Here is a 15,978-nt window from a genome sequence, read left to right as displayed (position 1 = left end):
TTCTGGTGGTTAATTGGAGATGAGTCTCACAGACTTTTCCACCCAAGCTGCCTTCAAACCATAATGCTCAGATCTCATCCTCCTGAGTAGTTAGGACTAATAGGCTGAGTCACCAGTGCCTGCCTAGCTAATGACATTTTTTGAATACTTCAAAATCAGTCATATTGTGCTTAAAAATAATTATTCACTTGTATTATAAATTCTTAGCACTATGTATCTCACTGTTTACTAACATCCCATATAACCTAAACCTTATCTATTTGGAATTAACCATATTTTATAGATGAGAAAACAAGATGCAGAGAAAGCCAATTTCTAAATGATTATATAGCTAGTTTTTGGTAGACCTGTTAAAATTCTTCCAACCTTTAATCTTGAATATTCCAGTAAGAAAGACTGAAGGAGAGGTAGATATCCATCATCCTTCTTTCCTGGTAAAAATACATTCTTGATCAAGGAGTTCTCAGTCAATTTATTTACTTAGAACACACACACATATTTAATATATATATACCTACTTGCATACACATATATATATTAAACTCCCTAAGAGAGCCTCCTTTAAACATGTAGGTCAACATTTTTATCAATGTAAAATAACTTTAATAAACTAAATATAGGAAACTAATTTGTTGGTCATTTGCTGTTGATAGTAAACTTTTTTGTAAGAAGATTGAGAGATTGTTTGATCCTGAATACTTCAACTCAGACTCTCGGGGTAATGCGGCAACATTATATAGGTAATGTGCTTTTCCTTTGGTATGCTATATCATGCAAACTCTTAAATTTGCTATGTTATTTTTTTTCTTGAATAGTTTTTCATTGTCTTTATGATATAGATGCTGTTTGTGTAAGAAACTTTTAACAAAAGAAACAGAAAGAAGAATTTCTTGTGTTCCTGGAAAAATCAATGTGGATCGACATGGAAATATTGTCTATATTCACATAAGGTATAGTGTATTTACACAAGCAAAAACTATTTTCTCTTTGGTTTTGAGACAGAATCTCATTATGTACCTCAGACTGGCCTCGAATTCAAAATCTACCTTCCTCAACCTCTCAAATGTTAGGATTATAGGCATACAACACCATATCTACCCTATAACTACTTTTATTAGGAGTAAGCATCTGTGTGAGTGTGTATATAAACACCCATGTGTGCTCTTCTGCATGTGTTGGTATTCAGCCTTGAACTCCAGAGCCTCAGCTGTTTTTGTTCATGGCTGGGACTTTACCACCTGACTCATGCCTCCAGTCTGACATTTTGCTGACTAATTAGACAGTTTTGAGAGCACCAGAAAACCACGCAGACACACAGTCACATACAGTAAAAGTTTACTGTCAGCAAGGGCTGAAGGCTAGCTCTCTCCAGTTAGAGAGTAGCAGCCTGTCCTTATGCAGGGGAAGCTGAAAGCAGGACAGGGAGACCAGAAGTGAGAAGTCTTGGAGCTGGATGCTAGAAATAGTGTGTGATGGAGGTGGGGGAGGGGGGAGAGGGAGGGAACCTCCTGACCTCAGCAGCAGCATTTTACTGGAGACTAAAGGTACAAACTGCTAGAGGCATTTTAGGTGGGGTTGAACAATTGTGGCTGGGCCTGTTTTATAGAGGACCTAAGAGGGAGACTGTCAAACCAAAATAGGAGTGGATATACTAACAAGTTTCATGGACTTTTCTGGCCTGGCCAGCTTCTAACTGTGATTCTCTAGGTTTCAAACTCCTGAGTAGTGAGGATTACAAGTGTGAGCCACAGGAGCCTGGCTATGATAGTACCTTTTCTTTCAAAACAAAGTTGTTATAAATCTTACATTTATTAGGTGAATTTTATGATGGCTTTAACCTTCAAAACGATATATTAATCTTGAAGGATATTCTGGACAGTGCCATTAAAATTATTTCTTTTGCTAGCATATTTTAGTTGTTTATATAAATGTTACATTGAATTTTATAAGAAAATCAAATTTACTTTCAGATGAATTTTGGTTAAGTAAGGAAACTTATAAAACTGAAATTTCTATAATCTTAGCACTTTTTCAGTATTCCATTAATACATATTTGATTAACAAACAACACATTCCATTTATGTTCAATACAAGTTCCTATTCTAAGTTGAAGGGGTGGTCTTGTAATTTGGCATATGCCTTGGGAAAGCAGAAACTTTAAAATGTCAGTCGTGGGGCTTGAACTCAGGGCCTGGACACTGTCCCTGAGCTTTCTAGGTCAAGGCTAGCGCTCTGCCACTTTGAGTCACAGCCCCACTTTCGGTTTTCTGGTGATTAATTGGAGATAAGAGTCTTGCCCTGGATGGAGTTTCTGCCCTGGATGGCTTCAAACCACAATCCTTAGATCTCAGCCTCCTGAATAACTAGGATTACACGAGTGAGCCACCAGTGCCAAACTAAAATGTATATGTTCTTTAACAATGCTCTACTGCTAGGAATTTTTCCAAAGAGGTAATTTGGGATTTGTGAAAGCATTTAACAGATATTAAGTATATGGGCTAAATAGAAACCCCAAATAGACAAATGATTAAGCAATATATTCATACAATCATCTCGATATTTAAAATGTACCCAACAAGTTCTTAATGTGCAGCCTTTAAGTATAATGTTCATGCCAAGTGTGGTGGCTTATGCTTGTTATCCCAGCTACTCTAGAGGCAGAGGTCAGGATTGTAGTTCAAGGCAAGCCCAACAGAAAGTTAGTAAGACTCCACTTCAGCACTAATTCAGATGTGATAGTTCATGTCTATAATCTTAGTACTCAAGAGGTAGAAGCGGAGGATCACAAGCTCAAGGACAGCCTGGGCTACGTAGAGACACCCTGCCACAAATCTAAGGGCTGCAGATAGACCTCAGTGGCTGAATACTTCCCTAGTATGTGCAAATCTTGGGTTTGATACCCTCACTAGAAACATTTTTGTCTTTATAAGTTTTTTGTTTTATTAATTTATTAATATAGAGATGACTTACAGAATGATTACAATTACATGAGTCAGATGAGTACCTTCCCTTTTGTACAGTGCCTTCTGTTCCCTCACTCTCAATCCCTCCCTCCCTTCTCCCCCCCACAAGTTGTATATTTTACTTTCATCAGTATCCAGGGAACTCCACTACTGCACCTTTTCACTCTTTTCCCCTCAAATTCCGTGTCCTCCCTGCAACCCTTCCAAAGATGTACACTTGAATACACCACACATAAGGTAAAGAAGACAGAATCATCAAAAACTGAAAACTTTTTAAAAAGTAAGAAAAAAAAAGAAGTCTCTTGTTTCCATATCTTGGAGTTCATTTCAGTATGCATATTATTTTATATAACTATGAAGAGGCACTTAGGCGTTGTGTCTTTGGGCTTCGCTCCTGCTAGTATTCTTTTTTGGTTTTATTATATGTGAGTATCTAGAATTCTGTGTAATTGATCATATCCCAGTGCACTTTGGTTCTAATTTCCGCCTGTCAAAAAGAATATGTACCACTTACCTCTCTGAGCTTGGCTTACCTCACTTAACATGATTTGTTCTAGTTCCCTTCACTTCCCTGCAAGTATCATTATTTTATTCTTTCTAATGTCTGTGTAAAATTCCATTGTATATAGGTGCCACGTTTTTGTGGAGCCACTCATCTATTGTGGGCATCTGAGCTGTTTCCCTGTCTTGGCTATTGTGAATAGTGCAGCAATGAACATGGAAGTACAGGTGTCCTTATCATATCCTGGCTCATGATGTTCAGGATAGATGCCCAGGACTTGCCTAGGGAAGGTCTCTATATGTTTAGTATTTTGAGGAACCTCCAGCCTACTGTTGAGAGTGGTTGTACTAGTTTATATTCCCATCAACAGTACAATGGAGTTCCTTTTCCCCCCACATCCCTGCCAACATTTGTTGTTCAAATTCACAATGTTGGCCAATCTTACTGGGGTGAGATGAAATCTCAGAGTTGTTTTGATTTGCATTTCCTTCATGGCCAGGAATGATGCGCATATATTTCTTCGCCATTCTTTCTTCTTCTTCTGAGAATTCTCTCCTTAGCTCCCTTACCCATTTAGTGATTGGTTTATTAGTTTTGGAAGGGGTTAGTTTCTTGAGTTCCCTGTATATGATGGGTATTAGGCCTTTGATACATGGATGTCTTTCTATGTCCTTAGCTGTGCAGAAAGTTTTTATTTTGGTGTAGTCCCATTTATCAAGTCTCTCTCCAATCTGTTGTGCCCCTGAGATTCTATTCAAGTACCTATACATGAAAGTTCTGTTTCTCCTCTCTGTTGCAGTAGTTAGAAAATTATTTTTAATATTTTTTAAATTGGGGAAATTAGATATAAAATGAATTAGATATGTGTTTACTAAAGTTTTAACTATGGTTTTATCTTTGAGTTATAGTATTATGGATAGCTTTAATTTTCTTTTTGTGTTCTCGTGTGTGTGTGTGGTGTGTGTGTGTGTGTGTGTGTGTGTGTGCTCACATATGTACACACTAAGACTGGGACTTGAACTCAGAGCCTGGGCACTGTCCCTTAACTTTTTAGCCTAAACTGGTGTTCTGCCTCTTGAACAAACCTCCACTTTCAGCTTCTTGCAGTTAATTGGAAATAAGAGTCCCATGGACATCTCTGCCTAGGCTGGCTTCAAACCATGATCTTCAGATCTCAGCCTCCTGATCAGCTAGGATTGCAGATGTGAGCCACCAGTGTCCAATGTGTGTGCTTTTTCTGTATTAAAAATGTTTTAGGGCTAGGAATATGGCCTAGTGGCAAGAGTGCTTGCCTTGTATACATGAAGCCCTGGGTTCGATTCCTCAGCACCACATATATAGAAAATGGCCAGAAGGGGCATTGTGGCTCAAGTGGTAGAGTGCTAGCCTTGATCAAAAAAGCCAGGGACAGTGCTCAGGCCCTGAGTCCAGTGCCCAAGACTGGCAAAAAACAAAACAAACAAACAGAAATGTTTTAATTAGCCAAGCGCTGGTGGCTCATGCCTATATTCCCAGCTACTCAGCAGGCTGAGATCTGAAAATCACACAGTTCAAAGTCAGCCCAGGCAGAAAAGCCCATGAGACTCTTACCTCCAGTTAGCCACAAAAAGCTGGAAGTTGATTTTTAGCTCAAGTGGTAGAGTTCTAGCCTTGAGCAAAAGAGCTCAGGGACAGTCCCCAGGCCCTGAGTTCAAGCCCCTGTATCAGCACATATACACACAGAAAGGCTTTAATTAAACAGTTAATATGTTTGAATCTAAACAATATTTTATATTTTAAACATTAAAGTAGAAATATAAGACCATACTTAACCTTAATTCCCATAGACAGTTAAAATATTTCATTTTCTGCCAATGTAGAATTTCAATCAGAAATATAGTCAGGAACTCTTCATTAGTTATTAGAAGCATCTGAAATCTTACAAGTTTCTTGTCTTGAGACTTACTTTGCTTTTTGAAAGTTATTTCCATTCTGACAGCAATAACTATTAATAATAGGTAAAATGTATAATCATAAGTAATTGGTATCAGCATCAATGCCCATCTTTGGTGTTTTATTCAAAATATTTTTCTACAAGTCATCAGTTATATATATATATATTTTTATATATATATATATATATTTTTTTTTTTTTTTTGGCCAGTCCTGGGCTTTGAACTAAGGGCCTGAGCACTGTCCCTGGCTTCTTTTTGCTCAAGGCTAGCACTCTGCCACTTGAGCCACAGCGCCGCTTCTGGTCGTTTTCTGTATATGTGGTGCTTGGGAATTGAACCCAGGGCCTCATGTATACAAGGCAAGCACTCTTGCCACTAGGCCATATCCCCAGCCCCAGTTATATATTTTTTAAAGAAGTCTGTAAATAATTTTAACACCAATATATCTATAATTTGTAATAACATGATAGTACCTTTCTTGAACTAAATGGGAAAAGTTAGCAAAGATTAGAATTAAAAAGAAGGGCTGGGAATATGGCCTAGTGGCAAGTGCTTGCCTCGTATACATGAAGCCCTGGGTTCAATTCCCCAGCACCACATATATAGAAAACGGCCAGAAGTGGCGCTGTGGCTCAAGTGGCAGAATGCTAGTCTTGAGCAAAAAGAAGCCAGGGACAGTGCTCAGGCCCCGAGTCCAAGCCCAGGACTGGCAAAAAAAAGAAGATATAGATGATAGCATATGCCTATAAAACCAGCACTGAGTCTGAGGCAGTTATATCTCAAGTTCAAGGCTAACTTGGTCTATATAGTGAGACCTTGTCTTAAAAAAATAAAAACAAATATGGTTTTAAGCCTTTGTTATGTTTAATTTTAAAATGTATATGACTAAGACTATGTTTATATGTTACACTGTCTAGTCACTAGAAAATCCTATTTGAAAAGAATGTAAAGGACTAACACAATGAAATGATTGAATCAAATCACAGGTAATTAATAGCATATCTTATATACAATTAAAATGAGGTTACACTCAACAACAGGTATCTTAAGTTCCAACTGTTGACCTGTTCAACTGCTTCAATTAATAGTATGTTAACTTAGCAAAATAATTTTTCTTAGTCTTTCATACTATTTTCTGTTGTCTACAAAATAAATTTCCCTATGAAGTAGGAAATCCATCAATTGAAGAATATTCTTAGAAATAAGCCATTAAGTGAAAAACATTTGTTTAAAACAATGCTTACTTGTAAAATAGTATAACATTTGAATCTCTTTCCTCAGAGATAAAACTTGGGATGTTCACGAGTATTTGAATAGTCTTTTTGAAGAATTAAAGTCTTGGAGAGATGTCTATTGGCGCTTATGGGGAACGATAAACTGGCTAACCTGCTCGAGATGTTGTCAGGTGGTATTATTTTTCAATATCTTGTACTGTTAACATTAGGAATAAGATTCAAGCTGGGAACCAGTTACTCACACCTGTAATCCTAGCTACTCAGAAGGCTAATATCTAAGAATTGCGGTTTGAAACCAGCCTGGACAGGAAAGTTCATGAGACTCATTTCTAATTAATGACCAAAAGTCTGGAAGTATAGCTGTGGCTCAAGTGGTAAGAGCACCAACCTTGAGTAAAAGAAGGTAAATGACAGCTTGAGGCCCTGAATTCAAGCCCCACTACCAGCACAAAAATAAATAAATAAGTAAATATGATGTCTCTTTTGATGTCTTCTGTTTAATTAGTATTTTTGGATTGTATTTAGATAGTATATAACATCTGTGAAATAAATGTGGTAAAAGCAATTGAGCTATTAAACACTGCATCTTGTTTCATTTCTCCTGCCATGCTCCTTCCTCTTTTTTTGTTGAACAATTCTTGCTGGCTTTTTAGAAGGAAAGAAAACCTGATTTTAAATGATCAAATCAGTTTTTCAATGAAAATAAAATACACAATCCTTACTGCCTTTATTTCTAGCCATTTTCTCACTGTCCCATGAAATTTCAATAGCAGTTCAGCAGGACCATTGCAGATAGGGTTGTTAATTTGTGACCTTTTTGTTATAACAGTAGTGTTCGCCAAGACTTTATTTCTTCCCTCATTCCCATGGTGCTAGGTGTCTAACCTAGGACCTCATACATGCTAGGCAAGAGCTCTACCACTGAACTATTTCCTACCTTCCTTTAATATTTATAAATGAAGTCTATAATAAGAAAAGCACAAGAATTATTGTGATTTGAAGAGACCTGTTACTTTTTATAGAGTCATAGTCATTCCTAAACCTAAAATTTTCTACATATATTTCTACATATATTTTTTAAATTTCTCTTGGGATAATTACATAGAAGTAGGATTACTGAGTTATAATATTAAATGTAAGTTTATTGTTTACCTTGCCTAGCAGTTTTCCAAAGTTCCTAAGCCTTTACATTCATCCAACTATATTAGAGTTCTAGCCAGGTACTGGTGGCTCACACCTGTAATCCTAGCTATTCAGGAAGCTAAGATCAAAGCCAGCCCAGTCAGGAAAGTCCATGAGACTTTTATCTTCAATTTACCACATGAAAACGTGAAGTGGAGCTGTGGTTCAAAATGGTAAAGTGCTAGGCTTGACCAAAAAAGCTGAGGGACAGTGCCCAGGCCCTGAGTTCAAGACACATGACTAACAATACAGAAAGAGTTCTAGCTACTGTATATCTTACTGATATTTGATATTGTCAGGCTTGTTGTTTAATTGTTCTGCTTTTGTCTTCAAATTTCTTTTCCTTTTTTTTTTTTTTTTTTTTTTTTTTTTTGCCAGTCCTGGGCCTTGCCTGAGCACTGTCCCTGGCTTCTTCTTTTTTTTTTTTTTTTTTTCTTGCTCAAGGCTAGCACTCTGCCACTTGAGCCACAGCGCCACTTCTGGCCATTTTCTATATATGTGGTGCTGGGGAACCGAACCCTGGGCTTCATGTATAGGAGGCAAGCATTCTTGCCACTAGGCCGTATTCCCAGCCCTCTTCAAATTTCTTTCTTTTTTTTTTTTGGCCAGTCCTGGGGCTTGGACTCAGGGCCTGAGCACTGTCCCTGGCTTCTTTTTGCTCAAGGCTAGCACTCTGCCACTTGAGCCACAGTGCCACTTCTGGCCATTTTCTGTATATGTGGTGCTGGGGAATCGAACCCAGGGCCTCATGTATATGAGGCAGGCACTCTTGCCACTAGGCCATATCCCCAGCCCCCCTCTTCAAATTTCTTATGAACTTATATACATATTTTGAACCTATTAATTTTATAATTAAAACTTAATTTTATTCTCTGTGACTCAAAGTTAAGCCTTAGTTTCCATTAAGAAAGATGCTAGGGGCTGGGAATGTGGCCTAGTGGTAGAGTGCTTGCTTGCTTAGCATGCATGAAGTCCTGGGTTCCATTCCTCAGCACCACATATACAGTAGAATCTAGAAGGCGCCGTGGCTCAAGTAGTAGAGTGTTAACCTTGAGCAAAAAGAAGCCAGGGACAGTGCTCAAGCACTAGGTCCAAGTGAGAACTGGCAAAAAAAAAAAAGACTTAATTTGGGGAGTCGTGCTGTTGCTCAAGTGGTAGAGAGCTAGTTGGGCAAAAGAGCTGAGAGACAGTGGCCAGGCCCTGAGTTCAAATGCCACAACTGCCCCCCAAAAAAGTGCTTAATCTTTTTTCTTTATGAAACAGTAGAGTCAGACTATCCATTCCAAGATGTCTTTTCTCTGATCACAAACAGAAACTAATATCAGTTAATACAAATAAGCAAATAAACTTCACAATATAAAAAATAAAATTGGATTCCTACCAAGATGTTTTTTTATCTGAATTTTAGTAGCCTGTGATTTGCATTTTTCTTTATTTTCTTAATGGTGGCAGGATTTTACACTTGCTAGGCATATGCTTTACCAGTTTAAACCACTTAAGCCCTTTTTGTTTTGTTTATTTTGTCTTAGCTTTTGCTTTCTTTCTTTCTTTCTTTCTTTTTCTTTTTTTTTTTTTTTTTTTTTTTTTTTTTTGCCTGTCCTGGGCCTTGGACTCAGGGCCTGAGCACTGTCCCTGGCTTCTTTTTTGCTCAAGGCTAGCACTCTGCCACTTGAGCCACAGCACCACTTCTGGCCCTTTTCTATATATGTGGTGCTGGGGAATCGAACCCTGAGCTTCATGTATACAAGGCAAGTACTCTTGCCACTAGGCCATATCCCAGCCCAGCTTTTGCTTTCTTGAGACAGCATTTCATTTTATGCCCAGACTGGCCTTTGATCTTTCTATTTGTGCTTCCCCATGCTGCTGGGATGACAGCTACATACCACCACACTCAGTTGACCTCAAACTGCATTTCCCCAATCTCTTTCTCCCAAGTAGTTAGGGTTACAGGTTTGAGCCACTGCTCCCAGCTTTGCCTTTTATTGAGGAATAATTTGTGCAATAAAATTCATTTGCTATAAATTTACAATTCACTGTTTTTTCCTGAAACTTACCTACTTGGGAGGAATTACCATCATCTGATTTTAGAAGGTAGCAATCACCTAAGAAAAATCTTTGTGCTCAGTTGCTTCTATTACTTCTACCTCAACACCATAACTTACTTTGCCTCTATAGATTGACCTTTTCTGCACATTTTATATAAACAAGACATATAATATGTAATCTTTAGTATGGTACTTTTTTTTGTCAGTCATAGGGCTTGAACTCTGGGCCAAGGCGCTGTTTCTGAGCGCTTCAGCTCAAGGGTAGTGCTCTAACACTTGAGTCACAATGTCACTTCAGGTTTTCTAGTGATTAACTGGAGGTAAGCGTCTCACGGACTTTCTTACCTGGGCTGGCTTTGAACCACAATCCTCAGATATCAGCCTTCTGAGTAGCTAGGATTACAGGCATGAGCCACTGGCACCCAGCTTATTATAGTACTTCTGAGATGGATCATTTTGTTGTAGAAATAAACATTAATGTTATGTATTTTTTTCAGGCTTTCCTCTGTATTGAATATTCACATTGTCAATATCACTCTGAAATGGTGATTTATCCTCCCACAGCAAGTTCACCAAGCACCGTTGGTACTGGACTTTATCCCTGTTGTAACCAAAAGGTTCTTAGGTTTGATCCCACTCAGCTCACAAAGGTAAATTTTGGATATTTCCCTGTTTTAGTTACAGCACTCACTAACATTTTTATGTAAATCATATATAGTGCCAGGACTTGAATTCTAGGCTTCACACTCGGCCTTGGCTTTTTTTGCTTACAGCTGACACTACCATTTGAGCCATGCTTCTAATCCAGCTTTTTGCTGTCCTGCCTGGACTGGCTTCAAACTGCTGTCCTCCAAGTCTCAGCCTCCTGAGTAGCTAGGATTATAGGCATGAGCCACTGCCACCTAGCATTTGTTTTTAATAGTTTTTAAAGTACAAAGACCTAAAGTAGAACATAAAGAAGAAAAGAATAGTGGGCTGGGAATATGGCCTAGTGTCAAGAGTGTTTGCCTCGGGCTGGGAATATGGCCTAGTGGCAAGAGTGCTTGCCTCGTATACATGAGGCCCTGGGTTCGATTCCTCAGCACCACATATACAGAAAATGGCCAGAAGTGGCGCTGTGGCTCAAGTGGCAGAGTGCTAGCCTTGAGCAAAAAAGAAGCCAGGGGCAGTGCTCAGGCCCTGAGTTCATGGCCCAGGACTGGCCAAAAAAAAAAAGTGTTTGCCTCATATACATGAAACCCTGATTCCATTCCCCAGTACCACATATATAGAAAACAGCCAGAGGTGGCACTGTGGCTCAAGTGGCAGAGTGCTAGCCTTGAGCAAAAAGAAGCCAGGGGCAGTGCTCAGGCCCTGAGTCCAATGCCCAGGACTGGCAAACAATTTAAAAAAAGAAGAAGAAAAGAATAAAATTGGGTCCCAGTAGCTCACACCTGCAATCCTATCTACTTAGAGGCTGAAATTTGAGAATCCCCGTTGGAAGAGCCCAGGCAGGAAAATCCAGTGAGACACTTGTGCCCAATTAACCACCAAAAAGCCAGAAATGGAGCTGTGGATCAAGTAGTAGAGCACTAGCCTTGAGTGAAAAAGCTCAGGAACAGGGCCCAAGCCCCAAGTTTAAGCCCCAGGACTAGGACAATCGATCAATCAAATAAATAAATAGAAATCCCTCTGTATCACTCCCCAGTCTCTATCTTTTTATATAACTAGAATTAACAGTTTCCTTCAAAACATTCTTATAAATAGATTTTAGACACAAATTACCTATAGACTTTTATATTGGTTACTGGATTATTCTAATCTTATGTTCTGTAATTTGCATTTTTCACCCAAGAACATATCGTTATCTTTCTGTACCGTTTTATCTAATTGCTAATCAAAAGTCCAAGTTGTGTATATATCACAATTATTTCACCATTTTTCCTGTCAATGAACATTTAGGTTGATGTATTACAGTGTTCATGAACATCCTGTCATACAAATCTGGTGCAGTGTGTGATGAGCACTGCTATAGGTTAGATTCCTTGATCACTTAAATGTTTGAAAATGTTATGTAGTTAAATTTAATAAATGAATTAAAGGAATCTAAAACTCATCATCAGCAGTGCTTGTGGCTCATGCCTATATTCCTAGCTATTCAGGAGGATGAGCTCTCAGGATCACAGTTCAAAGCCAGCCCAGGTAGGAAAGTCTGTGAGACTCTTATCTCCAGTTAACCACCAGAAAACCAGAAATGGCACTATGGCTCAAAGTGGTAGAGCACTAGCCTTGAGCTGAAGAGCTCAGGGACAATGCCTGGGCCCAGAGTTCAAGTTCCATGATTCACTAAAAAAGAAAATTATCATTGTCGTCATTACATACAAAAAATGTTCATGAAGTATCATAGATGAGTATCATTTATGAGTGTGGGTTGAGAAGTAGGTGTCTATGAATCTAGAAAACTGCAGAAGTGCAACAAAAAATATTACATATTATAATATTACAATTGAAATTATGAGACTCAGTATTGGGCTGGGAATGTTGCTTAGTGGTAGAATGCTTGCCTAGGCCCTGGATTTAATTCCTCAAGTACCACATAAACAGAAAAGCCAGAAGTGGTGCTGTGGCTCAAGTGGTAGAGTGCTAGCCTTGAATAAAAGAAGCTCAGGGGCAATGAGTTCAAGCCCCAAGTCTGGCAAAAAAAAAAAAAGGAGGAGGAGGAGGAGGAGGAGGGGGAGGGGGAGGAAGAAGAGGGGGAGGGGGAGGAGGAAGAGGAAGAAAGTTGGAAGAAAAGAAAGGAGAGAGAAAGAAAAGACTCAGTATTATAAAGATAAGGGCTGGGAATATGGCCTAGTGGCAAGAGTGCTTGCCTTGTATACTTGAAGCCCTGGATTCGATTCCCCAGCACCACATATGTAGAAAATGGCCAGAAGTGGCGCTGTGGCTCAAGTGGCAGAGTGCTAGCCTTGAGCAAGAAAAAAAAAAAAAGAAGAAGCCAGGGACAGTACTCAGGCCCTGAGTTTAAGGCCCAGGACTCCAGGACTGGCCAAAAAAAAAAAAAAGATAACAAATGCTCCCCAAACTATATGGAATCAGTTCCTACAAGTAAACATTTTTTAAAAGAAGACAGACTCCCATATAGATGGGAAAAATGAAATTTAGTATTTTGTTTTGTTTTGTTTTTTGCCAGTCCTGGGGCTTGAACTCAGGGCTTAAGCACTGTCCCTGGCTTCTTTTTGCTCAAGGCTAACCCTTGAGCCACAGTGCCACCTTCCAGCCTTTTATGTGGTACTGAAGAATCAAACCGAGGGCTTTAGGCATGGTAGGCAAGCACTCTACCACTAAGCCACATTCCCAGCCCACAATAATTATTTTTAAGTTTTATCAAGGATAAATTTTATTTTAACTGGGTAGGAAAGAACAAGAAAAACATTATCTGTTCCCTGTGCAGAAAATGAATAAAAGACTCAAAATGACAGTTTCTATCCGTAGCCTTTATACTAGACAACTGCTGTTGTCTCATCAGTATAGCAACTCCTAATCCTTAAACAGTGGTTTTGAGTTGGTAAAATAAGTAAGGCCTACCCCAAACGCAATTAATCCTTAGAACTTCTTTTTACTAGATATGCCTTTATTTCTACCACTACTAATTCAGGAAGAATTCACAGATATTTACTATTTTTAAAGAAAAGGACAGATTTAGATAGCCTCTCCTATGTTCCCTGATTTTTTTTTTTTTTTTGGTCAGTCGGGGTTTGAACTCAGGGCTTGGGCACTGTCCCTGAGATATTTTACTCAAGGCTAGCACTCTACTACTGTGAGCCACACCACCACTTGTTTCCTGGTGGTTACTTAGAGATAAGTCTCACAGGCTTTCCTGCCCAGGCTGGCTTCGAACTGTGATCCTCTGATCTCAGTCCTAGTAGCTAGGATTACAGGCCTGAACTACCAGGGTCCCAACTCCCCAAATCTTATACTTTAACATTAAAAATGAGGTCTGGGAATATGGTCTAGTGGTAAGAGTGCTTGCCTCCTTGGATACATGAAGCTCTGGGTTCAATTCCTCAGCACCACATATATAGAAAATGGCCAGAAGTGGCACTGTGGCTCAAGTGGTAAAGTTCTAGCCTTGAGTTAAAAAAAAGAAGAAGAGGGCTGGGGATATATCCTAGTGGCAAGAGTGCCTGCCTCGGATACACGAGGCCCTAGGTTCGATTCCCCAGCACCACATATACAGAAAACGGCCAGAAGCGGCGCTGTGGCTCAAGTGGCAGAGTGCTAGCCTTGAGCGGGAAGAAGCCAGGGACAGTGCTCAGGCCCTGAGTCCAAGGCCCAGGACTGGCCAAAAAAAAAAAGAAGAAGAAGAAGAAGAAGCCAGGGACAGTGCTCAAGCCCTGAGTTCAAGCTCCAGGACTGATGAAAAAAAAACCACATTAAAAATGAGGTTTGGTATGGGAAGTAAGCTTAACTCCTCCTCCTACCCCTTGCCCCCATTGTTTCCTATTTTTGCGGTTGCCCTTTTTGATTTGGGTTAGCTTTATTGATTAACTGGAGTCCAATTTGTCTGATCCAGCTGGCTGTGGATCTCAATCCTCAGATCACAGCCTCTTCCTTAGAGTTACAGCTGTGAGCCACCCAACCACTACCTGGTTTTAGTTCTTGTATTTGTTTCCTGGTTTTATATTTGTTAAAATGAATATAATTTTCAGCTAGGCACTGGTGGCTTATGCCTATAATCCTAGCTACTCAAGCAGAAATTGAGGATTGCATTTGAAGCCATCTGGAGCAGGAACACAAGATTTTGATCTTCAGTTAACCACCAAAAGTCAGAAGTAGAGCTGTGGCTCAAGTGGTAGAGTGTCAACACAAATATATAGAAAATCATTGTTATCTGTGTAATATAGTTTTGTTGTTGTTGTTTTACTGAGTAGATGGTTGGTTAGCCCTAAAACAGTCTACTATTTTTTTTTTTTGGTGCTGGTCCTGGGGCTTGAACTCAAGACCTGTGCTCTGTCCCTAAACTTTTGTTGCTCAAGGCTAGTTCTCTACCACTTGAGCCATAACTCCACTAACCAGCTTTTTAGTGGTTAAGTGGAGATAAACCTCATGGACTTTGCTGCCCAGGATGGATTTGAATTTCTGTCCTCAGATCTCAGCCTCCTGAGTAGCTAGGGTTATAGGTGTGAACCCCTGGGGCTCAGCTCACAGTGATTTTTGAAAGAGTATTTCTAGCTGGGCACTAGTGGCTCATGCCTTTAATCCTAACTACTCAGGAGGCTAAATCTGAGAATGGTGGTTCGAAGACAGCCCAGGCAAGAAAGTCCAAGAGACTCTTATCTCCAATTAACTACCCAAAAAAGCCAGAAGTAGGGGCTGGGGATATGGCCTAGTGGCAAGAGTGTTTACCTTGAATACATGAAGCCCTGGGTTCCATTCCCCATCACCACATATACAGAAAATGGCCAGAAGTGGCTCTGTGGCTCAAGTAGCAGAGTGCTAGCCTTGAGCAAAAAGAAGCCAGGGACAGTGCTCAGGCCCTGAGTCCAAGCCCCAGGACTGCCAAAAAATAAAAATAAAAACAATCCAGAAGTACAGCTGTGGCTCAAGTGTTATAGAGTGCTAGCCTTGAGGGAAAAAGATCAAAACAGTGCCCAGGCCCCAAGTTCAAACCCTAGCACCAGAACAAAAAAGAAATAAAAGAGTATTTCTGTAATCAACCAGCTTTCAATTTGGTATCTCTTACATGACAGGGATGTAAAGTAAGGGACCACATGATTGCTCTTCGTGATCAAGCTGAAGGTGGAGATTTGATGTCTTGTCCAACTAGTAAAATATTGGATGATCTATACGGACACAAAGATGTCATTGTTGTGCCCTTTTTTAAAGATGCTGATAGGTAAGGAAAAAAATAACCCACACCATTTTGAAGCTATATTCAGTGCTTTCCAATCAGTAATGTCATCCTCAAATATATTTCATTATTTCAAATAGCTCAACAAAAATTATGTTAGTTTATGGTAAAAGCAAGCAGATATTTGTTTGACAGTTAAAACATAAAAAGTTTGGAAGGATTGGGATTTGACTCAAGTGATTTACCTGGCAAAAAATATAAAGGACATAAAGACTGGAAATGTTGCT

At 39.4% G+C, this 15,978-nt stretch overlaps 1 protein-coding gene across 1 annotated transcript in view; it reads left to right on the top strand.

The window, feature by feature from the left end:
* Sanbr (SANT and BTB domain regulator of CSR) overlaps positions 1 to 15,978 on the top strand; it is a 59,773-nt gene that overhangs the window by 20,869 nt on the left and 22,926 nt on the right. Inside the window, exons 9-13 of the mRNA XM_048352858.1 lie at positions 654 to 740; positions 840 to 950; positions 6,681 to 6,804; positions 10,359 to 10,511; positions 15,591 to 15,736. Coding sequence (XP_048208815.1) covers positions 654 to 740; positions 840 to 950; positions 6,681 to 6,804; positions 10,359 to 10,511; positions 15,591 to 15,736 — 621 coding nt within the window. The remainder of the gene's footprint in view (positions 1 to 653; positions 741 to 839; positions 951 to 6,680; positions 6,805 to 10,358; positions 10,512 to 15,590; positions 15,737 to 15,978) is intronic.

This window comes from Perognathus longimembris, chromosome 8, assembly GCF_023159225.1.
Source record: "Perognathus longimembris pacificus isolate PPM17 chromosome 8, ASM2315922v1, whole genome shotgun sequence".
NCBI lineage: Eukaryota > Metazoa > Chordata > Mammalia > Rodentia > Heteromyidae > Perognathus > Perognathus longimembris.
The sequence above is the reverse complement of the archived record's forward strand: the minus strand, read 5'-3'. Positions and strand labels throughout refer to the sequence as shown.